Source organism: Mustela putorius, unplaced genomic scaffold, assembly GCF_011764305.1.
Source record: "Mustela putorius furo isolate JIRA1106 unplaced genomic scaffold, ASM1176430v1.1 tig00000831_pilon_pilon_pilon, whole genome shotgun sequence".
Taxonomy (NCBI): Eukaryota; Metazoa; Chordata; class Mammalia; order Carnivora; family Mustelidae; genus Mustela; species Mustela putorius.
In genome coordinates, this window is record NW_025421490.1 from 8,295,894 (window position 1) to 8,320,857 (window position 24,964).

At 46.3% G+C, this 24,964-nt stretch overlaps 3 protein-coding genes across 6 annotated transcripts in view; 1 reads left to right on the forward strand and 2 right to left on the reverse strand.

Moving 5' to 3' along the window:
• The first annotated feature begins 2,667 nt into the window (after nt 1-2,667).
• Nucleotides 2,668-12,144, forward strand: GMNN (geminin DNA replication inhibitor). 3 transcript variants are annotated; one of them, XM_004761243.3, is made up of 7 exons: nt 2,668-2,797; nt 4,834-4,891; nt 8,236-8,313; nt 8,933-9,080; nt 9,697-9,779; nt 10,083-10,193; nt 11,688-12,144. In XM_004761243.3, exons 2-7 carry the CDS (start codon nt 4,841-4,843, stop codon nt 11,847-11,849), a joined length of 633 nt encoding a protein of 210 aa, XP_004761300.1. In that variant the 5' UTR covers nt 2,668-2,797; nt 4,834-4,840; the 3' UTR covers nt 11,850-12,144. The 3 variants fall into 3 exon arrangements, with proteins under 3 accessions (XP_004761300.1, XP_044941054.1, XP_004761299.1); XM_045085119.1 differs by lacking the exon at nt 2,668-2,797 and adding an exon at nt 3,061-3,080; XM_004761242.3 differs by lacking the exon at nt 2,668-2,797 and adding an exon at nt 3,092-3,690.
• Nucleotides 12,145-21,229: 9,085 nt separating this feature from the next.
• Nucleotides 21,230-24,905, reverse strand: ARMH2 (armadillo like helical domain containing 2). Of its 2 annotated transcripts, none has more exons than XM_045085124.1 (2): nt 24,821-24,905; nt 21,230-21,738 (listed from the first exon to the last, which is right to left on the reverse strand). In XM_045085124.1, the coding sequence occupies exons 1-2, from the start codon at nt 24,903-24,905 to the stop codon at nt 21,311-21,313; spliced, it is 513 nt and encodes a 170-aa protein (XP_044941059.1). In that variant the 3' UTR covers nt 21,230-21,310. The 2 variants fall into 2 exon arrangements, with proteins under 2 accessions (XP_044941059.1, XP_004761298.1); XM_004761241.3 differs by lacking the exon at nt 24,821-24,905 and adding an exon at nt 23,150-23,477.
• Nucleotides 24,837-24,964, reverse strand: part of RIPOR2 (RHO family interacting cell polarization regulator 2) — a 213,623-nt gene continuing 213,495 nt past the window's right edge. The window contains exon 22 of the mRNA XM_045085120.1: nt 24,837-24,924. Within this exon, the coding sequence (XP_044941055.1) occupies nt 24,917-24,924 (8 nt within the window). The 3' untranslated portion in view covers nt 24,837-24,916. The remainder of the gene's footprint in view (nt 24,925-24,964) is intronic.

Below are 24,964 nucleotides of genomic sequence, written 5' to 3' on the forward strand. Positions count from 1 at the left end.
ATTGTAAATGTTCTTAGGCAAGATACAAACAAACAGCTCCATAATGCATAGCAACGGAGTCCGTGCTCAGCTAGAAGTGGCTCATAGAAAGATCACAGAAAAATATCCATGATTTTTTTTTTAATTTGTGCAGTGTAACATTGCCGTCAACTGAAGGATTATACATGACCCAGTGTTACTGCATAATTTTAATTTGTTCAATACCCCTGGTTTCCTGAGTGCAGATAAGACTACAGGATATTTGGATGTCTAGAGCCAAATTCTGATGGGACAACAACCACTTGTCTCTTTTTCCCAGATCCCTACAAAACTGTTGTCCCTATAAATTTGTTCTTCAAAAACAGTATGAAAGCATACATGGTAGAGTCATTCCCAGTAGTTCCAGGGTTTGAGGATCTTCTGCTTCTGGACTGAGGAATATTTTCAGAACCTCCCTCTTTCCTTTTGTGGATTTTGAGTCAGAAGATCAGAAGTCTCAGTCTGTCAATGGCTAGTGGTCTGAGATCTTGGGCTTGTAATTTAGCCTCTCAGTCTTGTCAAGAAGAGAGTAGAAAACATCTACCTGGGCGCCTGGGTGGCTCAGTGGGTTAAGCCGCTGCCTTCGGCTCAGGTCATGATCTCGGGGTCCTGGGATCGAGGCCCGCATCGGGCTCTCTGCTCAGCAGGGAGCCTGCTTCCCTCTCTCTCTCTGCCTGCCTCTCTGTCTACTTGTGATCTCTCTCTGTCAAATAAATAAATAAAATCTTTAAAAAAAAAAAAAAAAAAAAAAAAGAAAACATCTACCTGCCTTATTCCGGGGGATAATGTACGGTGTGGTATTTTAGCACAGTCACGTCTCACTGAAATACAATGTGAGCCACAAACGTGAGCCACATCTATCATTAATTTTTTTTTTTCAGGTAGCCCTATTTTAAAAAGTAAAAGGAAAGCAGTGAAATGAATTTTAACAACACTTGCATTTAACTCAGTATCCCCAAAGTATCATTTCAACATGTGATCCATACAATTATGGAAATGGCTTACATTCTTTTCTCACTAAATCTTTGAAATCCAGTGTGTATGTTACATTACAGCATATTTCAATGAACACTAACCCCATCTCAAGGACTCAGTAGTCACTGCCACTAGTGGCCACCGAACTGGGAGAGTGCAGGTGCAGATCTGAGTCACAGTAAGTAGCTGATCGTCTATGCAGGTGCAGATCTGAGTCACAGTAAGTAGCTGATCGTCTATGCAGGTGCAGATCTGAGTCACAGTAAGTAGCTGATCATCTAGCGGGCAAAGCAAAAAGGATCTAACCTGAGCTGGTAAAACGGGTGTTTCAGATTCTGGGAGCCTCATGATTTTTCCTAAAGTAGGCATCATCTCCTTTGGTATGTTGAATTGGGAGAAAAAAGTCAAACAATACTGAAATACATAAAGTAAAATCTTCCCCACGCTGTTCCAAAACTGAGCAATATTATTAACAACTATAGGTAACATTTGGGTAAGTGGGGATTATGATACTTCTAAGAAAATCACCAATTCCCCTATTGCTCCTTAGTTTTTAACTCCGTGACCTCATGATCCTACCTCGTTGGTTTGCTCACCATTTCCACACGGAAGAGATTGGTCTTTCCCAGCTTTTTAGTTAAGAAACAACATTATGAACTTTTGTCTTAAACCCTACCTAGTGCGGGCTGCCTGATTAGGACTTTTATATACTTAACCCATTTTGGATCTTTTCAAAGATCCCTTTGTACCCCGGGGCTGAATGAAGAAACTGGAGGTCGGAGGGACTGTGTTGACAGGCTGGTGTCCCAGAGCCAAAGGACACCGTGCTTGTACTTGCCACGGGTCATCAGAATTCCCACCTTGGAAATCCGGTCTACCGGTAGTTTCCCGGTCATCGGGTTGTTTATGGATTTAGATTTTACGAGTTTCGCCCACACAAAGCCAGGACCACGGGGCTGCGCTCTGCACGTTGTGAGGTCGCGGGGAGAGAAACCGGGGAGAGACCGCAGGTGGGCAGGTGGGCGCCCAGGGGAGCCAGCTCGGGAGGCTAAGGAGCGGGAAGACAGGCTCGCGTCACGGCCCGTGGACACCAAGGACCAGACTCCGGCGGCTCCACACGTCCTGTCCGCAGGGAGCTGAGCATTTTGCAGAGTCCAGAGAAAGCAAAGCTAGGGGTGTCGGCAGGGGACCCCGCTCCTTAAAACTGCGGTGAGCGCTGTGTTTCCGGCGCCAGCCCGGTCCCGGGTGCTTGCCCGGCGCTCGGGGCGCGGCGGCGGGTCGGACCGAGGGCCAGGGCAGGCCCGCGGGGCTCCCCCGAACCGCAGCGCGCTCGGGGCCCGGGGCACAGTCGCGGGTCCGCCCAACCACCGCTCTGCCACAGTACGTCGCGGGCTTTTCACACAACAGTTTGTTCTCCCCGACTTGGCGCCTCCCGGGAGAGCTTGCCCCGCCCGCTGCCCTCGCAAAGGGCGAGAACCGGAGAGAGCGCCGCGCGGAGGAGACAATTCCGACGAAAGGCCGGAGCGCGGCGGCCTCCCCCCAGGCAGTCACGCCCGGACGTCCCCGCCCAACTCCGCGCAGCACCCACCGCGCAGGCGCGGAAAGAGGCGGGGCCGAAGGGGGCGGGGCGGGAGGCGATTGGCGGGATCCGTTGGGCGTCCCCCGGGTCACGTGGCCGTCGCGCCCCGCGAGCGCCGTCCGCAAGCTTTTCCAGCAGCCGCGGACCGTGAGCGAGGTTGTCCCGCCGCAACGACCTGCGTCGGCTGCGAGGACTGAGCGCTCCCGTCCGATAAGCGTGAGGGAGGTGGGTCCGCGGGGGCCGCTCTCGGGACGGCTGCCGGGCCGCGGCCGGGGTTGGGGTGGACGTTGCGGGGAGCGCGGGCGAGGCAGGGCCCCGCGGCCGAGGGGTTGCCCCATTGGCTGGGTCGGTTTTGGCGCGCTCTCCCGTCCGCGCTCCCGATTGGCTGGCGGGCGCGTCCCGGACTCGTGCGCCGCGGCGGGAGCCGGCGGACCCCCGGCCGACCCCCGGCCTGGGGAGGGAGCCCCGGCCCGCGGCCTCGGGGGGCTGGCTGTGCGCGGCTGTCCCGGTGAGGGGGGGCCTCCACCCTCCGGGCCTCCAGCTGGCCGGGGTCCGAGGGGTCCGTAGCCTGGGCCCCGGGGGGAAGGTCGCTGGGTCCCGCGTCGCCCGTTGAAGACGACCCGGGGCTGGTGACCCTGGGGTCTCCCGTTCGTCTGCGTTCCCTGGGGACCCGGCCCTGTGCGGAGAGGGAAGCTGCAGGGCCGCCGACCCGAGTACGACGAACCTACGGAAGACCACCCTTGGTCGGGGCGCACCGGTTTGGGCCGCGACGCTCGCGGAACCCGCTGTACATCGCCGTTCGGGGCGCAGCCGGGCGACGGGGGAAGTTTCACGAAGCAGCCCTGGCGCCTCGCGTGCTTTGCGCTCGGAGTTTCCTCATCTCGTCAGTCCCCTTTTTCCAAATACTGTTCGTGACCCAAGTCAACGATTTGGGGATCCCGGGCTGCGACCCGCAGTTTGAGAAAACATTGCTCCGTTCAGTGGGTCCCCGCCAGCCTTTGCGTACCATGAGACGGAAGGGGAAATAGGGTGCATCCGACAGTTGGGGTGTTTTGGGTTAACTAAAGCTTTCTCGGCTGTGCCTGTGCTGAGGTGCCGTGTAGAGGCATGAACTGGAGGTGAGTCATGGTCCCGAGTTGGGAAGTCGCTGCACCCAGTACAGGTGTAATCTACAGCCCGCAGGGAGGTGGGTTTGGGCAGGCGCAGACCTGTGCGGGCGGTTCCGAGTTTGGGTTTGCCGCGAGTCCGGCCCTGCGGTCTGGTTAACCACATTGCATAATTCCTGTATCTGCTGCTCGCTCGGCCTTGCTTCCCGCCCTCGGTTCACAGTGATGGTTAAACATTCCCTACCAGTGTGAATACATAATCTCATTAGATCGGATATGAAATCACTACTATCGTATTGATGGTTATCAGAGCCAATTTTATTATAGCTTAAAACTGCCTTTGAAATGGCAGCATTAGGGGCGCCTGGGTGGCTCAGTGGGTTAAAGCCTCTGCCTTCGGCTTAGGTCCTGGTCTCAGGGTCCTGGGATAAAGACCAAAGACCTGCCTTGGGCTCTCTGCTCAACAGGGAGCCTGCTTCCCCCTCTCTTTGTCTCTGCCTGACTTTCTGCCCGCCTGTGATATCTGTCAAATAAATAAATAAAATCTTAAAAAATATATAGAACAAAGTTAGGATGCTATTCTTAAAAAAAAAATTATTCATTTGAGAGAATGAGCAAACTGGGGAAGCAGCAGGTGGAGGGGGTAGACCCCCTGCTGAGCAGGAGCCCATCCTGGGGCTGGATCCTAGAACCCTGAGATCATACCCTAAGCCAAAGGCAAGCACTGAACCGACAGTCCCATAGGCGCCCCTAGAATGTTATTCTTTAGGACAGACTTGAATATACCCACGTACCTGGTGACCATTCCTCAGGTTTTTTTTGAACCCTCTGTTTAACCCAGGACCCCACCGTGTTTTGTAAGTAACAATGTTTAGAATACCGAATTTTCGTGTTGCAACAAGGTGTTTCCAACCAGAATTACCGTGGGGGGGGGTGTTGAGTATGGATAGTAAGAGTTACTGACTTTAGTCAACTGTAGTCATTGATAGGACTGAGTGTGGGTACAGTGAGAGAAGATGGTACTTCTGCTGTACAGTAGTAATGATTTCTGTGGTTGTAAATACTTTCAACATCAGAAGAATCTAAACTCCACCTTCAGGTGCAAACCGTTTTCTGTTTATGATATAAATTACTAGTTTTTTGGTATTTTACCAGGTGCATAATGAATCCGAGTATGAAGCAGAAACAAGAGGGAAGCAGAGAGAATGTAAAGGTATGTGACAGAATAACCATCATTTCTTAGAGCATGTGGTTTAGAAGCACTTTGATGTAATTTAACTAAATTTAATCTGGCCATCGTTTCCATAAACTTTGAAGTGCCGAACTTTTGGGCCGGAGGACAGGTAACAATAGAAAACTTTAAAAAAATTAATTGTGGTTGAACGCGATCTCTTTCCATTTGTTTAGGTCTTTAATTTCTTTCAACAATGTTTTGGTAGTTTTCAGAGTATTGAGTTTTATACTTTTGTTTAAATTTTTCTTAAGTATTTTATTTTTCATGCTACTGTAGATAGAGTTGTTTCATAAATTAAATTTTCTGTGTGTTCATTGCTAGTATATGGAAAACAGTTGATTTTTGCATTTTGAGTTTGATATTAAATCCTATAACTTGCTGAACTTATTAGATCTGGTAGTTTTTTTTAGAGATTCCTTAGGATTCTCTGTAAATAAGATTGTGGTTGCTTTCTTTCCACTCCTTCATTTCATAAAATGACTCTATTAAAATCCTCTGTGTCTTGAGAATTGGTGTCTTTGTCCACAGAGACACATTCTACGTCATAATGCACGTGTGACCAGAGAACATCATACTTACTCCCATCGAACCCGCTTGTTTGCTCTGCTTCTTGAATCCCATTAGGATGCCATCACTGGAAATCTTTATTTGTATAATAATAAGAACAGAGTTTAATTTTGAATTTGTAACTTTGACTGATTTTGCTCTTCAAGTTCTTTTTTTTTTTTTTTTTTTTTAAAGATTTTATTTATTTATCAGAGAGAGAGGGAGAGAGAGCGAGCACAGGCAGACAGAGTGGCAGACAGAGGCAGAGGGAGAAGCAGGCTCCCTGCCGAGCAAGGAGCCCCATGTGGGACTCGATCCCAGGACTCTGGGATCATGACCTGAGCCCAAGGCAGCTGCTGAACCAACTGAGCCACCCAGGCGTCCCTTGCTCTTCAAGTTCTAAGTGAGTTTACAACTTAATGAGGTTCTGCCACACAATTTAGAGGGTGAGGGAATGAGAGAGACCACATCTTCAGGAAAACTATCATTTTGCAGATTTAAATAGAGTAAATAAAAGTGATAAGTGATAGCAGATGCTTTCTGATAGACTTACCTTGCCTTTGTGTCCTTACATTGTTTTTCTTAAATAACACTCTGCATTGGTAATTTGAGTCCGTCCCTTTCCATTTAGGATGCTAATATCTTCTCACTGATCTTTGTGTGTGTGCTTAGATATTTTGTTAGAAAAATTTTCAAATATTCAAAAATAGTAAATAGCATAATAATCTCAACTTCCCAATTTTCAACAGTTAAAAGTATATGGCTAATCTTGTTTCATCTTCATTGTCATTCACTCCTCCTTAAGTTGCCTAATTAATTTGAGACAGATCCCAGACAGTTTATATCATTTCAGCAGATCCTTATATCTAAAGAAAAATCTAATGTTTATTTAGCTAGAGTACAGCTATCTTGGATATAAAAGGACTGGGTTCTGTGTGGTTCTTGATTTAACCTCCAAAACTGTGATGTTGGGTGAATTATTGAGCATCCTAGCTTCAGCTTATGTCTCTGTAAAAGGAGGAAATGGGACTAAAACCAGATCTGTAAGAGTGAATTATAGGAGTTTATGGATTTCTTACCAATTATGCAAAATTCTGTGTGAGTACTGCTCTTGTATTGTTTTTTGTTTTTCTTTTTTCTTTTGGGGAGAGAGAGAGGAGGGTTTTCCTGGAATCCTCTGTGGTTTTCTAAAAAGATTAAGACGCATTAGTATCTAAGAACCTGAACGTCTTGGGGCGCCTGGGTGGCTCAGTGGGTTAAAGCCTCTGCCTTCGGCTCAGGTCATGATCTCAGGGTCCTGGGATGGAGCCCTACATCGAGCTCTCTGCTCAGTAGGGAGCCTGCTTCCTCCTCTCTCTGCCTGGCTCTCTGCCTACTTGTGATCTCTGTCTGTCAAATAAATAACTAAAATCTTTTTTAAAAAAAGAACCTGAACATCTTGGCTCTAAGGAGTCTGTTTTTCCAGTGCATGATCTATATAAAGAAAATGAGAATAGCCATATTCTGTTGTGGGGGCTGGGTGCTTCAAGCTTACATGCATAAAAGTTAATCTTGAAAATGGTCATTTCTGTGTGTGTGGCAGTGATTTATCTGGCTTCTGTGGCCATTATTTAGCAGCAAGCATTTAAATGGATTAACACCTCCTATTCTTGAGGGTCCAGAGTTTGGTTTTTCTTCTGTTTGTCTGGAGGCTGTTGACTGATCTGTAATCTAAATTACATCTTTAATGTTGTTGTAATGTTTGTTCTCGGAGTAGTTGGCGTCAGTTCTTCAGGTCAGTAGTGAGATCATAACCGGCAGCAGAAACTGTCCCGTGGGAAAGGTGAGCTCTAGTGCTGGGAAGTGCAGCTGGAAGCCGTAACTTTCTCACGCTGCTTCGGTGTCATGTTCTTGCTGCCCTTGTTTGAGTGTTCACCATTGTTTGCCGTCCCGTGGCGGCAGGATAACTAATGATTTTTTGCAAAAAGAGAGAGCGCTTTCAGATCAGGAAAGGAAGGCTGTGGTTTCTCCAGAACAGCAGTGTGGGCAAATTCACAGTATTCTGGTGTGCCCCTGGCCCTGACTTTGTGGCTGTCTGGGTAGGAATGGGCTTGAAACGTCTTCTGCAGTCAGGTGAAGATGGGGGGTGTGGTCCTCTTGGATGTGCATTTGCTTCTGTGTAAGGTGTGTTCTTGAAAATTGTCCTCCTTTGGTGACTACATATATGTGTGTTAGGGGATAGTCACTATTTAAAGGAAGTCTGAGGTGCATCTTTTTGAGTAGGGAAAGAAATATTTTGTGTAAATAACCTTTTCCCCCAGTTTACCCCTTTTTTGTGGGTTTCTACCATATAGATGTTATGATGTCTAGTAAGTTTCTGTTTCTTGTGGCAGACCTTTTTAAGTGGGAATGCGGATATTCCTGTTGGACTTCGGTTTCATCACATATGGTCTGAAGTATTAGAGCTTAGAAATTTTGTTACATTTTTTAACTAGCTACAGTTAGTTGACAAGATGACTATAATACAGCATGGATTGATTGTAATGTAAGGAGAAAAGCTACTTGTGTCAGGTTTAGGTAATGTGACCCATTGGGATTTCTTTAACCTTTATTATATTAGGGAACTAACAAGTTCGCTAGTTAAAAAAAAACAATATATTGCTCATATATAATATTACATGGCAGACCAAACACTAGTATTCTTAGTGTTTTCTGTCTCCTAAATTATAGTAGGAATGAGAGAGTAATAACCCATTTGGCAACTCAGTAACCAGATAATAAATTCTATTTACTTGTAGAATAGTCCTGTGCCCAGAAGAACGCTGAAGATGATTCAGCCTTCTGCAGCTGGGTCCCTTGTTGGAAGAGAAAATGAGGTATGTATTACTGGGCTAGAGTGGGGTGCAGATGATACTGACTTTACAATAAAGACTCTTCCAAGATTTCCTTGATCGGAGACGCCTGAATCATTGAAACTTGGAAATAGTTCAAGAATAACCATTGTGTGTTCCTCACAGAAACGGTTTTTGATTTGGTGGTTCAGTTTAGGAAGTTGAGACTCGGTAGGAAGACCTGCAGTAGCACTGAGATGAGGTGCGGGGTTGCAGATGAGCCTACGGGAGCAATGTTTGATGTTTGGGGAATAAAATGGTAGATTCCTTCAGTTACCCCGTCTGTAAAGGAGAAAATCACAGTCGAGGGTGTCTGGACTTTCACAGGTTTGAAAATTCTGCCTTTCTGTGGTACTCAGTTATTTAAACAATAAAAATAATTTCAGATAAGCTTTAGACCTAAGATAGTTGCTACAAACAAAATTCCTAAAAAATAACTACAATTTTGGTAGAATTTTCAATTTGTGTGATTTTTTTTTTAAAGATCCAAAAATGCCAGAGACATATGACTGTTCTATTTTTAATACATACATGACAAAACCACCCTGCTGTCTCGTTCGTTAGATCAAAATAAATGAGATTGATGTATGTATTTTCATTATAGTTGGTTAAAGGCTTGTCCAAAACGAAACACTGGAACGACCAGTTAACATCCAAGGCTACCAGCTCTGGAGTTGTTACTGTCCCAGAACACAGTGAAAATATAAATTTTAGTGAAGTTACTCAAGAAGCATATGATCTTATGATTGCAGGTATGAAAAAATATGCCACTTTTATCTTAAATTTCTTAGTTATAATCACTTAATAAATTGTTAACGTTAATTTAGTATTTAAACATTAAATAAAATAATCATTTATTATACTGTTCTGAACTCTGCCCACAGCCTCTTAATCTGGAGACACTATTAAATACTTTACTCAAATGTTTGATAATTTAAAATTTCTTACGGTTTTAAGTATACTGTGAATCTGGACAGGCTTTACCTCTCTGTAAGATCCAAATATGGATGAGATATGAAAGAAAAGGGTCGTGATTAATACGACAGCCCTGGTGTTACATCGCCTTTAAGTGTCACAAGACTTGGAAATCGTCTTTTCCGAAGAGAAGTATCTAGAGAGGGACTTGGAGAAAGGGATTTGCGCGGCGGAAGCTGCGGGGAGGCAGCGGGGAGGCAGCGGAGACGCGGCCGAGCTGGGCGCGGCCGCGCACGGGGTCGAATCGGGATGGCAGGGGAGGCCGCAGAGGAAGCTGCGACGTTCTGTGAGCATTGTGGGAATATTTTTTAGTAGAAAAATTACTGGGTTTTTACAGCAGCATATAATAGTAATTATTTTCAAGGTTTACCTAAAAACGTTAATTTATTCTAGAAAATCCATCCTCTCAATATTGGAAAGAAGTGGCAGAAAAACGGCGGCAGGCGCTCTATGAAGCGCTGAAGGAGAATGAGACGGTAAGAGCGGAGCGCCGGCTGCGGCGGTTCGTGACGCTCCGCGGTTCCTGTCCTGCGGCGGTTTGTGGCGCTCCGCGGTTACCGTCCTGCGCGCTTCCGGTCCTGCGCGGTTCCGGTCCTGCTCGCGTGTTTGCTGGCGGGCTGTGCACGAGCGCGGCTGGCGGCCCGGGTCGGGCTGACCGGAACCGGGCGCCGTTGTTCGGAACTTGGTGTCAGCGTGCCTCTCGGGGCCTTGGAGGCGCATCAGTCTGGCGCGTAGCTTAGCAGACGTGGGGGACACTGAACTTGGTTTCTGTCGTGCAGCTTCATAAAGAAATTGAACGGAAGGACAGTGAAATCGCCCGCCTGAGGAGGGAGAACGAGGAGCTGGCCGAGGTGGCCCAGCACGTGCAGTACATGGCGGAGGTGATAGAGGTGGGCACTTCGCGCTCCCCGACGCGCGGGCCTCTGTTTCATCACTTGGGGCAGCGGTGCAGTCCGCGTAGTCAGTCAGACTTCCTGCGTCTGAGGCTTAGCTCCCGGTCCAGCACCGTGACCTCTGCTGAGTCAGGCCGAGTCCGGGCTTCGTCTTCCTGCTCACCTGTGAGAGGGCGGAGGGCTGTGCGCCTCGTGGGCTGGTGGGGAGACTAAGGAGTTACGCCAAGGAAAGTGGAGAGACGTCCCTGCGCATAAGAAGGGCCCGTGACTGTTGGATAGCAGCATAATCGTGTCGCAAAAGGACAGCACTTTTCTTGCACAAATATGAAAAGGGATTTACTTCTACATGGAAAATTTTTCTCTTTCACAATTGACAAGTTTTTAGACAGGTTTTTATTTAATGTGAATGCCACTGTGACATTACTGTCACTTATAAAGCGGTTAATTGGCGTACTACGTAAGGTTGGTGGTCCTACCTTTTTTTTTTTTTTTTAAAGATTTTATTTATTTGACAGAGAGACCACAAGTAGACAGAGCAGCCGACGTGGACGGGGTGGGTGGGAGCAGGCCCCCTGCTGAGCAGAGAGCTCGATGCAGGACTCAATCCCAGGACCCTGAGATCAGAACCTGAGCGGAAGGCAGAGGCTTGACCCACTGAGCTACCCGGGGGCCCCCCCACACCTGACTTTTTAATTTGGAAGAAGCTAATGTGTTTATAAGAATAAGCCTGCAGGGGTGGGGGTTTCAGTGGGTTGAGTGTGGCTCAGTGGGTTGAGTGTCCCAGCTCTTGGTTTCAGCTCAGGTCATGATATGAGGGTCTTGAGAGCAAGCCCTGCGTTGGGCTCCACACTTAGCACGGAATCGGCCCGGGTTTTTCTCCCTCCTCCTCCCTCTGCCCCTCCTCCCGGCACACTCCATCCCATCCTCTCTCTCCCTCTCTCATAAATAAATCTTTAAAGAAAAACAAAGAATTAGACTGATGACTATTACTTTACAGTCTTGGACTAAACAGTAGGTCTTAAACTTACTCATGTTCGCAAAAAGTCATCTTGCTGATAGGAAGAAAGTTTTCAAATAAAAGCTTTTCTAGTACTGAATCGCTTACGTTTTAAGCCAGGACAGAATTCTGTTTAAGGTTTTCATTTGGAAGTGCCGTGACAGCTCTCCTAACCGCCATGTGAATGTTGGTCCCCGCAGACTGGAAGTCAGAGAGCCTGGGCCTTCGCTCTGGGTAGCTTGCGAGGCCCTGGTCTGCAAGGCACGTTGTGCTTTAAAACGAGCACACCCTTAGTGCTGTGACTTTGCTGAAATGGGGTCTAGCATGGGGGGGGTACTTGAACAGAACGCTTGACTGACTGTCAGTGAATTTACCGGAGAGCTATTATGAGAAGCACCTCGTCAGGACAGTGAGGGCCAGTGCTGCCAGCACACTGCTAGCGGACTCGGCCTTTACGGTGTTTACAGTAAATTGTTGGTTTATTCTTTCAAAAGCGACTGCAGGAGGAGCCTCTGGGTAACATCGAATCACCAAATAGTCAGGAGTGTGACTCAGAAGAGGAAACGGGTGAGGACTCGGCTGTGGAAGACCCAGACGTTGTTCCGTGCGCCGAAGAGGCAGTATCTTCCTCTACAGATGCCAGGCCTGGTGTGTGAAAGTCTCGCGTGCCTGACTCCCGAGAGATGCACTGCTGGAGTTTACCTCCACTAGCGTTCTTGGTAGCAGAGCGACGCCTATACTGCAGAGGGGGAGTCAGACCTCCTTGTTGGAATCCTGGGACCCCCGTTGTATTAAAATACAAATACTATGTATTTTTAATCTATGATGTTTTATGTAAATAGCATTTTCTCAGTGGTCAGACATGACTTGTGTGTATGATAAATAAACTTCAGTCCCTTGTTAAGCATTGTGCGTATCTGGGAGGAATGAAGTACAACCAGGCTATAAAAAGTGTGTCAAAGTGTGTCTTTTTCTTTCTTTTCTCTGTTATCTTGGAGGAAACAAGAAGAAAAATTTTTTTTTTTTTTTTTTTTTTTAAGTAGGCTCCACACTCAATATGGGGCTCAAACTCACGACACCAAGATCAAGAGTCGCTTGCTCTACCGACTGAGCCAGCCAAGTGCCCCCGAATTTACCTCTCTTAAGACTGAGATGGTCAAGTTTTTACTCCCAAGTCTGGTTGTACGTCAGGCTCATTGTAGGGACTGTTAAGTTCCAGATGCTCTTAACGCGCACTTCTAATCGTGGAGTGGGAGAATCTAGGATCAGAAGCTCCCCGCGTGGATCCAAGTAGCCAGGAACAGGACCAATTGGCTGGAATAATCAGACTCTTCTTGGAAGTTGACAGTAATGGGGGGTGGGGATTGTCGTTTAGAGAAGTGGGGGCAGGCGAACGTCCACTTGGATGCAGGGATGTGCTGTGGATGTGGACGGGAGGTGAAGCTTTTTGTTCACGTTTCATCACATACGGTAGGGCATAGAGCATGTATACTGAGAAAGAAGCAAGAGGATGCCTTAATTAGGGATTTCCCATATGTACTGTTTCAAATGAAAAGGACAAAGGAAATTGTGTACTAAGTACATCGCATTGGGATGGAATATGTTCTGTGAGAAGCACTCAAATGTGTTTTGCATAGATTGGCAGTAAAGAGCTTTGTCAAGCTTTAAAGGATTCCTTTAGGTAAGGTACTTACCCTGATAGAACTTGGATGTTCTTACCTCATATTTAGTCTACCTCAGTGTTATTTGAGGGTTAAAACATAACTACGGTGCCTGAACTAAATGCTTTAAAAATGAAAGCAATTATTCGTGTACAGCAACATTGTCCAAAAAACAGGTGTTAGGGCTCCTGGGTGGCTCAGTGGGTTAAGCCGCTGCCTTCGGCTCAGGTCATGATCTCAGGGTCCTGGGATCGAGTCCTGCATCGGGCTCTCTGCTCACCAGGGAGCCTGCTTCCTCCTCTCTTTCTCTGCCTGCCTCTCTGCCTACTTGTGATCTCTCTGTCCAAAAAAAAAAAAAAAAAAAAATCTTTAATAAAAAAAAAAGAGGTGTTAGAAATACTTTTGCTCCCTAGCGTGATGGCCAGTGAGCCACACGTGGCTGTTGAGCAGTCGAAATGTGGCTAGTGTGAACGAGGAACTGAACTTCCATGTACGTTGAAGAAGAGGCTCAGGGTGTTAGTGCAGCTCTGTGTTTTAGGTACGGGCCTCTAGCCCAAGATCCAGTTAAGACGGTATATTTAATGTTAGGTGTTTTCTACTACAGTAAAAAATAATCCAAAGAATATTACGGGTTAAGGATAGAAGGCAGTCAGCTGAGAGGCTATTAGAATGATGAGAGCTTAGCAGAAGAGGGTTACTTGGCAAATAGTATTTCTAGAAAATGCCAAAGTTGGATTGCCAGGATTTGGTGGGGAGCAAAGAGGGGAAGGGAAGTGAGGGCACAATTTACTGTAAAAGCTACCACTATTAATCTAGAAGGAAATAAGGGAAAGTTAAAGTGACTTTGGATTTGGCAAAGATTTCTCAAAAGACACAAAAAGTACAAATTATATAGTAAATTGGACTTGGTAAAAATCAAAAACTTCTCTTTGAAAGACTAAAGAGAATGAAAAGACAAATCACAGACTGAGAGAAAATATTTGTGAAAACCCCAACAAAACCTTTGTATCTATAAAGAACTCTTAAACTCAGTAAGTAGACCGACTCGCTTTTAAAATGGGGAAAATTTGGACACTTAACCAAAGGACGGAGACTGCGAACAAGCACGTGACCAGACATGGCGTCCTCAGTCATTAGGGAAACGCCCATTGTTCTGTCGTGAGTGAGCGGCTGCTTACCTCTCAGAATGACGTTTGCAGAACAAACATGGCTGTCCTGCGGGTCACGCTGAGGAAGCAAGTGGATCTGCTGCATTGCTGGTGGCCAGGTTAAACACTACACGTGCTCTGAAGGTGTTTGGTCATTTCTCACAAGCTAAACCTACATTCTGCAGCCTCCAGCCATAACGGAAATGAAAGCCCACGTCCACACGAAGACTAGTCTGCACGTTGTCACTGTTCTATCTGTAGTAGCCAAAATGTCCACCAGGAAATGAAAGGATAAACAGACTGGTCTGTCCACACAGCAGAATAAAAAACTAACGGTTGGCAAAAAACAACATGGGCAAATGTCAGTGATGCTGCATGGAAGAAAGCAGGTAAGAGTCCCTGCTGTTCGCTGCCATTTAGATAAAACTGGAACCTTGACAGAAACCAAATCGTTGCCTAAGGACCTTGTGGGGAGTGGTTTTGGAGTTGGATTTTTAAGTCTCCTGTGTCTGGGAACTGTGACCCTACTTGACGGGAGAATTTGGAAGAATTTACTTAATGAGTCTGATTTTTAAATTAGGTATCAAATGTCAGAACACCTCAATGAAATGCCTTGAAGACAAGGTCATAGGTCAATCACTCCCGGCAAGTTATCATAAACTTATTTGAAGTTGACTTAAATTCAGGGGAGCTACAGTGAGGATAATGGCAACAGGTTAACAACCAACTGGAATAATGTTAGTGTGAGGCCTGGATTAGAGTGAACTAGTCAGTATATTCTGTAAGATCAGCGTTACGTACTAAAATAACCAGGATGGCCCACCAAAGGGTTTGGAGTGGGGGAAGCTAGAGGCCTGTTAATACAAATGGAAAAGTCCTGAACAAAATGTTAAATCTAATCCAGGTATCTACTAAAAGATAAAACATGATGACCAAGTTGGGGATTATCCCAGGGATGCAAGGTTGTTTCAGTATTAGTACACACTTAAAATTCTTCACATTGTAGGGGGAGGAGCCCACAATCCTAATGAAACAGCATCAATAAACTTTAACAGCTAAGCTAGGGAAAGAAGAAATTTTAACTTGATAAAAAGCTATCTTCCTACACCTAACATCACGTGGTGACTCATTAAGGGTGAAGCTTTAGAAACAGTTGTAAGGTCACAAACTAGAGAAGAATGGGCCACAATGACTATTATTTCTGAGGTCTCAGCCTGGGGCAATCAAATCAAAGAAAGCTAATTATGGGAAGGAAAAAGAACTCACTTACATAAGAAAATCCCAAGAGCAAATAGAAACAAATTAAGTGGCCAGATTTTAAAATCACCCTAAATTAATTGCTTTTCTACCTATGAGCACAGACAAGTTTAAAAACAGTGTGTGTGTGGGGGGGGGGTGGGTGGGTGAGAGAATCTGCTGAGAAGTAAGCGTTACACAAGAGATGTGGCAAAAATACTCTTAAAAGGTTCTGGGACATGGGTCTCTTCCTGCCTTCCTCAGAGTTCTTTGTAAAAACAGAAACTATCCTTGTCTACCATGAACAAAAATGGAATTCCTTGGGAGAACAGAATGGTCCCGAAGCAGCAGAAACCAGCACAGGGCATCCTCTAACACACCCTCATCAACAATGTCTCCCCTTCCCGAGATGGCGAGATTGGCTTATGCGGCCGCTCCTTGGGAGGGCAAGATAGCTTGGGTGACAGTCTCTTGAGAGGACACCGTGGGCCAGCTGGCTCCTCACGAGAAATTAGTGTCGCCAGAGGAAAGAATTGATTCCAGTTAGCCAGAGCACGACACACGTCCACTACCTATCCTTGGGGCAACTTTCTCTGTTTAGAAAACTGACCCCTGCTCACCCTTCTGCCTTTAAGATACTTGAGTTGACTTTTAGGTTTTAGCTAATGATTAGGTCATTAGGTCAACCAAGCACAGTAGGAATCGGTATAGCCGAGCTCCCGGGGCCTCTGGGTGGGATAACTGTGAGGTGTGGGTTTGCTGAGTATTTACCAGAGCAGGTCCTCAGCAGGGTCACAGGTGCCGTCCACCTGCAGTACAACTTTCTAGACAACACGCCTGCTACCCGCTTTCTTCCCTTCCCTGTTGCTAGTTCCTTAGATCCTCTTCCAAATGCAGTCCCTGCTCTCAAATTCTGGACTCGAGGAGAACTCAAAGCTTGGGGAGTGATGGAGTAATAAGAGGCAACAAAGGAAAATAACTGATTGTCAGAATTTCGGCAAACCAGTTTTGAATTCAAAGCTTCGCGTGAAAATGCCCCAAGGCCCAGGTCTGAGCCTTGTGTTTTCCCACCTTCCACTTCCAGGTGTGCCAGAGACCAAAAAAGGACTTGAATGCAGCAATATACACAGACGGCCTTACAAGCTACTCCTCCGTAGATAAAATGTTAACCCAAAGTTCGCATTGACAGCAGAGGGGCCCCAGCAATTTCGGGTTCAGCGTGTGAGTCAAACATAGCCGCTGAGCTCCTGGGTCTCTCTAGATCCCATGAAAAATGATAATAAACTACAAAAGACATAATCTCACCCCAATGAAGACAGTTACTAGTCAAGAATAGGTAAGGGGAAAGTGCCAGAGCAGGGCCCAGAAAGAAACTTGAAAAGAAATGAAAATGTAAGTATGGCTAAGCCAGATATTTCTAGAAATATGTTCCACAGATTCATTCACATGTGTGTGAAATGATCTATATTAAAGGTATTACAATTTTAACCTATCAAAAGGTGGGGATGATCTAAATGTCCATGTTTTTAAGCCAATATAAATTACAGTTCAGTCATACAATGGGCTGCTCTGAAGCAGTAGAAAAGAAGAAACTCTTTAAGATACAAAACCAAGACCAAGATAAAGTCTTGGTATGTACAACATTTTGCACAGAGCTAGAACAAATAATCCTAAAACTCGTATGGAAACCCCCTTGAGCCAAAACAATCTCAAGAAAGAACAAAGTTGGAAATATCATACTCCCAGACCACAGGATCTACAACAAAGCTGTAGTAATCGAAGCAATATGGTATTGGCACAAAGGTAGACACGTAGGTCAGTAGAATGGACAGAGAGCCCAGAAATAAACCCATGCTTTTATGGCCAATCTATGACAAAGGAAGCAAGAACATACAATGGGGTAAAGCCAAACTTCTATAAATGGTGCTGGGACGATTAGACAGCTACACATAAAAAAAATGAAACCGGACCACTTTCTTAGACCACACACAAAAATAAACTCAAAATGGATTAAAGACTTAAATGTGATACTTGCAATCCTAAAGCTTGTAGAAGAAAACATAGCCAGGGGCACCTTGGTGGCTCAGTGGGTTAAGCCTTTGCTTTCGGCTCAGGTCATGATCTCAGGGTCCTGGGATCAAGCCCCACATCAGGCTCTCTGCTCAGCGGGGAGACACATGAAAAGATGCTCAACACCGCTAATCATCAGAGAAATGCAAATGAAAACCACAAAGAGATGGTCATTTTATGTCTGTCAGCAGGGCTAAAATAAACACAAGAAACAAATGTTGGTGAGGATCTGGACAAAGAGACAACCTCGTGCATTGTTGTTGGGAATGTGAATTGGTGCAGCCACTGTGGAAAACAGCATGGAGGCTGCTCAGAAAGTTAAAAATAGAGCTACCCGGGGCACCTGGGTGGCTCAGTGGGTTAAGCCTCTGCCTTCACTCAGGTCATGATCTCAGGGTCCTGGGATCTCTGCTAGCAGGGAGCCTGCTCCCCCGCCCAGCACCCCCCGCCTTGCCTCTCTGCCTACTTGTGATCTCTCTCTCTGTGTCAAATTAATAAATGAAATCTTAAAAAGAAAAATAGAGCTACCCTATGATCCAGTAATACCACTACTGGATATTTATCCAAAGACAATGAAAACATTAATTTGAAAAGGTGTATGCACCCCTATGTTTATCGTAGCATTATCTACAATAGCCAGGATATGGATGCAACCCAAGGGTCCCTAGATAAGTGGATAAAGATGTAAGAAATATACATATATCTTGCACATATTATGGAATATTTCTCAGGCATAAAAAAGCGGGAACTATTGCCATTGGCAACAACATGGATGGACCTAGGAGATAGAATGTTAAGTAAAATAAGTCCGAGAAAGACAAATGCCATATGATTTCGCTTATGGAATTTAAGGAACAGATGAAGCAAAACCAGAGACCAACACAAAAACAGACTCTTAGATACAGAGAACAGACTGCCGGCTGCTGAAGGGACGCTTACGGTGACGAGCACTGAGTAATGAACGGAACTGATAAATCTCTGTCATACGTCTGGAACTAATCTTACACTGTATGTTAACTATACTTCACTTTAAACATGAGTGAACTCTAGGAAAAAAAAGTATTCATGTAAATAAAATGTTAATGATGTGAAAACAAAAAAGACTAAGAAAAGGGATATAGGTCTATTTTCTTGTGTAGATAGAGAGAATACCTCTGGAAAGATACAGAAGAAGCTGCGACTTTTCTAAATCCGATGTTTTCTCCCAGGAGTGGGCAGCTCCAAGACCCACACTGCTGGTTTCAGCAGAGGCGAGTGTCCTCGCTGACTGAAGGCGTTGGGGAAAATAAATAGGATGAGCTCAGCTTGGCTCTTCCCTTCTGAGGAGAGGGGGCTTCCATGGCCTCTGGGGCTCCTCCAGGGTCAAAGGCAGGCTGAGGCCCGAGATCACTCAAGAACAACACAGGGTAGATCTCCAAAATTTCATCTCATCGTTCTTCCTGAGGATACTAGTGGAAAACTTGCTCCAAATCCAAATGTGGGTGTGAGCCAAAAAAGAAAAGCACTAGTGGAAACAGAGGGTCCTACATAGGAGGGGCAGCGGGGATTCCTGGGTATGGAAGGGAAACCCTAAAATATCTGTTAGCCGTGTGGCAGGCCCAGATCGGAACAAAAGCACGGAGGGCTCCGCGATTGTGGGTGGCCTTCAAGAGGAAGCCAGAGCTGACGCTGCCTCCGCTGCCTCCGTGTGAAACTATTGAGAGCGGAGAACAGCTCTACAGAGTGGGAATCAATTAGTGAAACTGAAGCCACAAAACAAAGAAACAAGACTCCAGAGAAAACAGAGTTGTAGGAAGAAGAAACTCATACTACACGATACAACTTAGCCCTGAAAAAATACTGAAATATTCCTATTTATTTTAATTAACAAGTTACATAGGTAAGTAAAAGGGATATAATTGATTTTTTAATTTTTTTTAAAGATTTAATTTATTTATTTGACAGGGAGAGATCATAAGTAGGCAGAGAGTCAGGCAGAGAGGAGGAAGCAGACTTCCTACTGAGCAGAGAGACCGATATGGGGCTCGATCCCAGGACCCTGGGATCATGACCTGAGTTGAAGGCAGAGGCTTTAACCCACTGAGCCACCCAGGCTCCCCTAACTGATTTTTTAAAAAGATTTTTATTTATCTGAGAGAGAGAGAGAGAGAGAAACAGGAAGAGGAAGAAGTAGGCTCCCCGCTGAGGAAGGAGCCCAAAGCTGGGCTCGATCCCAGGACCCCAGGATCATGATCTGAGCAGAGGCTTCACCAACTGAGCCACCCAGGCGTCCCAGATAATGCCTCTTCCAATGATGGCACAATTATTCTTGAGAGAGGAAGAGGAGGGGCAGGGTTAGAACCCCAAGTCCTTATCTGTCCTATTAAGAAATAAAAGGAAAAATACTTAAAATTGGGGGAAAAAATTAGCAATGTGTAAGTCGGACCTGGGTGGCTCAGTCATTAAGTGTCTGCCTTTGGCTCTGGGTCATGAACCCCTGGGACTGAGCCCCGTGTCTGGCTCCCTGCTCAGGGAGGAGCCTGGTTCTTCCTCCCCCTCTGCAGCTCCCCCTGCTTGCCCTCTCCTGCTCTCTCTCTCTCTCTCATAAATAAATAAAATCTTAAAAAAAATTAGCAATCTATGTGAACTATTTACAACTATGGAGGTAAGCAAATACCAGAAGAAAGAGCCAAAAGAATTCCAACGGTCCCCTCGGGGAGTGTGGCTCAGGAGGGGGTTCGGGACTGCTATTTCTCCACCAGAGGCCTTGCATTATTTGACTTTTTAAATCATGCATTACTTTGAAATACATTAACATTTAATTTAAAAAGCATTTTTTTAAAAAGCAATTTCTCACCCTGACCCAGTCTCTCAATGGGACTTCCAATTTCCAACCTTTAATCTACCACCATAAATGAATGGGATTCTGGTTGGAGAAACTCTGAGCTCACAAAATCCAGCACGGATGAGAACATACGGTCGCTCAGCAGAACACAGCTCCGCCTGGTTGAAGGGCTGAGAACATGTCCCCGGAGAGGCCCGAGGAGTCCACGTGGTGTGACTTGCGGCCCGCTCAGCATTCCCGAATAAATACAAGCCCGGATCCCAGAACCACACCACCTGTTTAACAGGCTCTCAGGTGAGCTGGAAGCGTGAAGTCGAAGCCCAGCGCCGTCAAAGCTAGTCTGTGACGAAGCAAAGTATCCAGTCAGCCCACGATGGCTGCAGCGTCAGCTAGGGGCGCCTCTTAGTGTAGCCGGAGAAACCACAGGAGCCCATCCTTTAGGCACTTGTGATAAACACTACTTTTTGCAATAAGTTTTCACGAGCCTGGGGAACACCGAAGTCAAGTGCAGGTTTTGCGTTACGTAGTCCCTAACAGAACCGAGAGGGAGGGTGCACATCTTTGTAGGAAAACCCAAGAGCCTGTCTAGGTGTCGGAAGGCACGGCACCCCATCTCCATCTGGAGCTCAATCAGAGGAGTTGAGGGCTGCTTTTCCGGAGTGTTAATTCCCCCAAACTTCCAGCCGCCTCACCTACAACGAGATCACAAGATCACGTTCTGGTAGCGAGAAGACCCTCTCTCTGCCAAAGGGGCGGCAGCTGGAGAGCGGGACCCGAAATCATTAGGGCTGAAAAGATACGGGTGGGGTGGGGGGCAGGGTGAGAGTGTCCTCCAGGAGGGGGAGCTGTGGGTTGGTTAGGATTCGGCATTTCTAGGTGCCTTGGCTTAATGTCATCTAATAACCACCAAACATACTGTAGCTCCTAACAGTGGTACACACGTCTCAACTTTCAATTAATTCCCATACTATGAACCTAATTCTCATGAGGTCCTTTTAACCAGCGGCGCTTTTCATATGTTTCGTTTTTCCAGTAACTGTTGAAGATTTATACAGAATTTCTTAACTACCTAAAAGGAAACCCCGAAGAAGACTATCGACTTTCTATTAATTTATTTCCACTTTCCAGGCTACCGCAGCAGCCCAGTCAGCTGCACGGGGCCCCTGCCTCGAGAGACATTAATTCCTGTGAAAACCAACTAGGAAATACAGCACCTCCGCGAAATTCTCAGGCCACCCAGCCCAGTTCTCGGTCGCCAATATTTGCAAGTGGTATTTCAGGGTATTGTAGTCTCTAAGCTCCTTCATACAAGACGGGTTATTGCACGTCATGACGGAGAGCACGTAGCAAGTCCAAAATTTAACCAGGAGGCTGCTGTTTATTTCACTTTTGACGGTGGAGTCGAGTTTGTCCTCAAAAATCTCAGTGAGGATGGGAATAAACTTCAAATGTTTGGCTCTTTTCTGGCTCACGGGGTTCAAGTAACACCAGCAGGCTACACTCTGCAGCAGCAAGACCTTGGCCTTGAGCGGCATCTCACGATCTCTCAACAAGTGAGCCACTTCCTTCATGTACTCGGTGGCGAACTTCCCAGCGGTTGGTCCTCCTGCAAAACAAGCATTGGCACTTCAGAAGTATTTGGTTTATCTACGAGCTCCGGACATTTGAGTGGTGATGCGTCCGTATGCTTTCTCGTTGTGTACTGGTTCTTGGACTCATCTGCACTTTCCTTCCCCCCCCGCCCCCCCGCCGCTGTGCTGCTGTGAACATGGAAAGGGGTGTTGGAAAGCAAAAAATGGGCAAAGCGCTGGAAATTCCTTGCCTGCCCAAGGCTGCTCCCTCATTCCCTTATTCAAGCACGCAGGGGTCGGTATCTGAAGGTGAACAGAACCGGCCGTGCTCTCTCATGGTCTTCTTCCTGACTCGCTGCCGTCAGTACTTGGAAAATACCAGAGTATTCAAGCAAACAAAAGGAAAACCCAAACGCTGCCCTTCAAAACCAGCAGGATCTGATGGATGAGAGAAAGAGGTTCTTCATGACTTGCCGTCCACTGCTATTCCGTTCTGATTTCTCACCTCTCAGCCCAACGCTTAAAGATGGGGACCAACGTGACCTGACGAGATTTTCCTTGCTTTGGTTTCTGACCCAACCTGGTCCTAGACTCTACGTTCATCATACACCTGAACCCCCGATTCCCCTCGTTCAAATCTCAAACCCCAAGAAGATACAGCCACGAAAACATGGGGTGAAGACTGTTTAGACGGTGAGGAGTAGCTGCCGTGATTGGCCAGGTTCTGGCGGCGGGAGTTGTGACAGGGCTTGGATTTCTCTCACTGGTACGACCACAGTCCCACAGGCCCAAGATTGGAGCCAATGATAAAGCTTCCGCTGAAGCCTGGACACAAGCGCTTCCCTGCTTCCCACCAGTATAACTAAGGCTACATGACATCAAGTTAAGGAATTCTGGCCCTTTTGTAAATAGCCAGCTCTTCCCCAAAGGGTGAATAGAGCGAACAGGCACCTGGCCTTCTCATGCGGTGGGCTCCATTTCCCCTTCCTCCCCATGGGAGTCTCCTGTCTTCCTTCTCACTCTATGCCAGTGGTTCTCATGCATTCTGGCCCCGAGGAACCCCTCGGTCCTTGCAGAAGGTAAATGTTTTCTCTCAAGGACACCATTTGGAAAACGAAGTCTATCATACTCCATCTAGGTAACTCGTTTGCCCGTTAAAAAAGAGATCAGTCTAGGCTGACTGTCCCTAGATGGAGTTTGATAGACTTAATAAAAGTAGGAAAATTCTTTGTCCTTTATTTGATGGTCTCCCTCTTTCAAAACAAGAGATCCTCGAGGAGAAAATGATCGGTCGATATCTTCGGTCCTACAAAGAACTAAAAATGTAGGCAAAGGAAATGTCACTGGCATCTTAAGACCAGAGCTCTGAAAAAATCACTAACTTACAGTGTTATAATAAGCAAAAAGATTTCGGAAGGGCTGTTAGCCAGCTGGTTCAGTCCGTACCTGTGAAGGCCAGAAGTCCGATTCTATATGCAGCTTGAGCTCTCTTCTCAATGGCTAGAGATTCATTCTTTAATAAATGGCCAAGCAACACAATTTTTTCTTTGTGAAAAATACTCTCAACTGAAGGAACATCTTCTTTCTCCTTCTCCTTCATGAAAAAGTGGTTAACGGTGACATTCCAGAACTTCTTCAGGCGCCGATACAGCCCCACAAAATAGTGGCAAATCCACATCCAGCATTGCACATAAGCACGGGTGTTAGCCATGGCGTGAAAAGGGCCTGTGGCGGGCAGTAGCTGAAGTTCAGAGTCAAGAACTCTGGAACACATCACTTAGCAACCCGGGAGAATGGGACACACCAAGCCGGGGGAAGCAGGGGCGCCTTGATTCTTCAGGCTGGCATCGAAGGCGCTCTACGATTTCCGCTAAACCGAGTTTCCTTCACTTCTCTGGTGTGTAGCACATCAGCTTCGACCACACTGGTTTCTCCTTACACACACGAGGCGCATTCCTGCCTGGGCACCTCTGCTTGGGCAGCGCCTGCTAGGAGCTGGCCTGTGTGCACTGAACCTCCTCCCGTAGGACTATCCCTGTTCCGTTTATTTGTCACGTAATCCGACCTTTTCTCCACATTCCCAGTGTCCTCTATCGATCCGGTCACGCAGCACACTTCAGCCACCCCTTGGCCCGCTCAGGGAGATGGCTCTGTGGCCCTTCTCTTGCCTGAACTAATTTTCCTGCTGTGACTGTATCATTTGCTTCATCAACAAGCAGGCTGTTACGTTTTCTCATTTCAAAAAGAAAAAAAAAAAAACAACAACACAAAACACTTTCTTGACCTCATAGAACCCCTCCACCGAGTTATTGCTCTGCCCCCCTTACTATGAAAACTCTTCAAAGAGGTGTCACAGTCACCATTTCAAATATCCTTCCGTCCTCTCTTGGATGTAGTTCTCAGAGAGATTTCCAGCCCATGAATCTACTGGGATTGTTTGTCAGCCTCGCTGACGATCTTCGTTCTGTGGAATCCAATTCTCAGTCTTCGGCATTAGATACTTATTCCTTTTTTTTTTTTTTTTTTTTTATACTTATTCCTTGAGAAGCTTTTTTCGCCTAACTTCTAAGCTGTCATACTCGATTTTTCTCCTGCTTGCCACCTTCCATTTTCTTTTGCTGGTTCCACCTCTATGACCTCTAATAGCAGACTGTCCCAAGGCTCAGGCCTTGTAGGCTCTTCTTTGTTTCGATCTATACTTCCCAGATAAAATAAGCCAGTTTTCACGGCTTTCCAGTGCCATCCATATGCCGAAAACTCCCAATTTAATATATATATATATATCTGTCTCAAACATTTTCTCTTGAAGTATCTCCACAGCCAGCATGGGCCTCCAACTCAAGACCCCGAGATCAAGAGTCACACGTTCCACCAACCAAGCCAGCCAGCGGCACCCCCGCCCCCCAGTTCTAACTGGATTTCTCACCTGAACTCCAAACACAGTCAGTCACCAACCTGACCGCCATCTAGTTGTCTGTGAGGCTTCTCCAATACAGCGTGTCCAGGTCAGACTTCCTGGTCCTCCTCTCCAAGCCTGCTGCTGCTCCCTTCCTCTGGTTTTCTGCTGACTCAGTAAAAGCGATCACTGGTATTTAATGTCATTCGGTGGATACTTACGCTCACAGCTGCATTTGAGGGGCCCGTCTGTGAGGATGCTGGTGGGGCTCCAGCTAGGAACACTCATGAATGAAGGCTCCTTCATCCTCTGGGGGCTCACGTCTCTGCTCAGACATAACACAATTCAGAAACACAGCTCTTTTT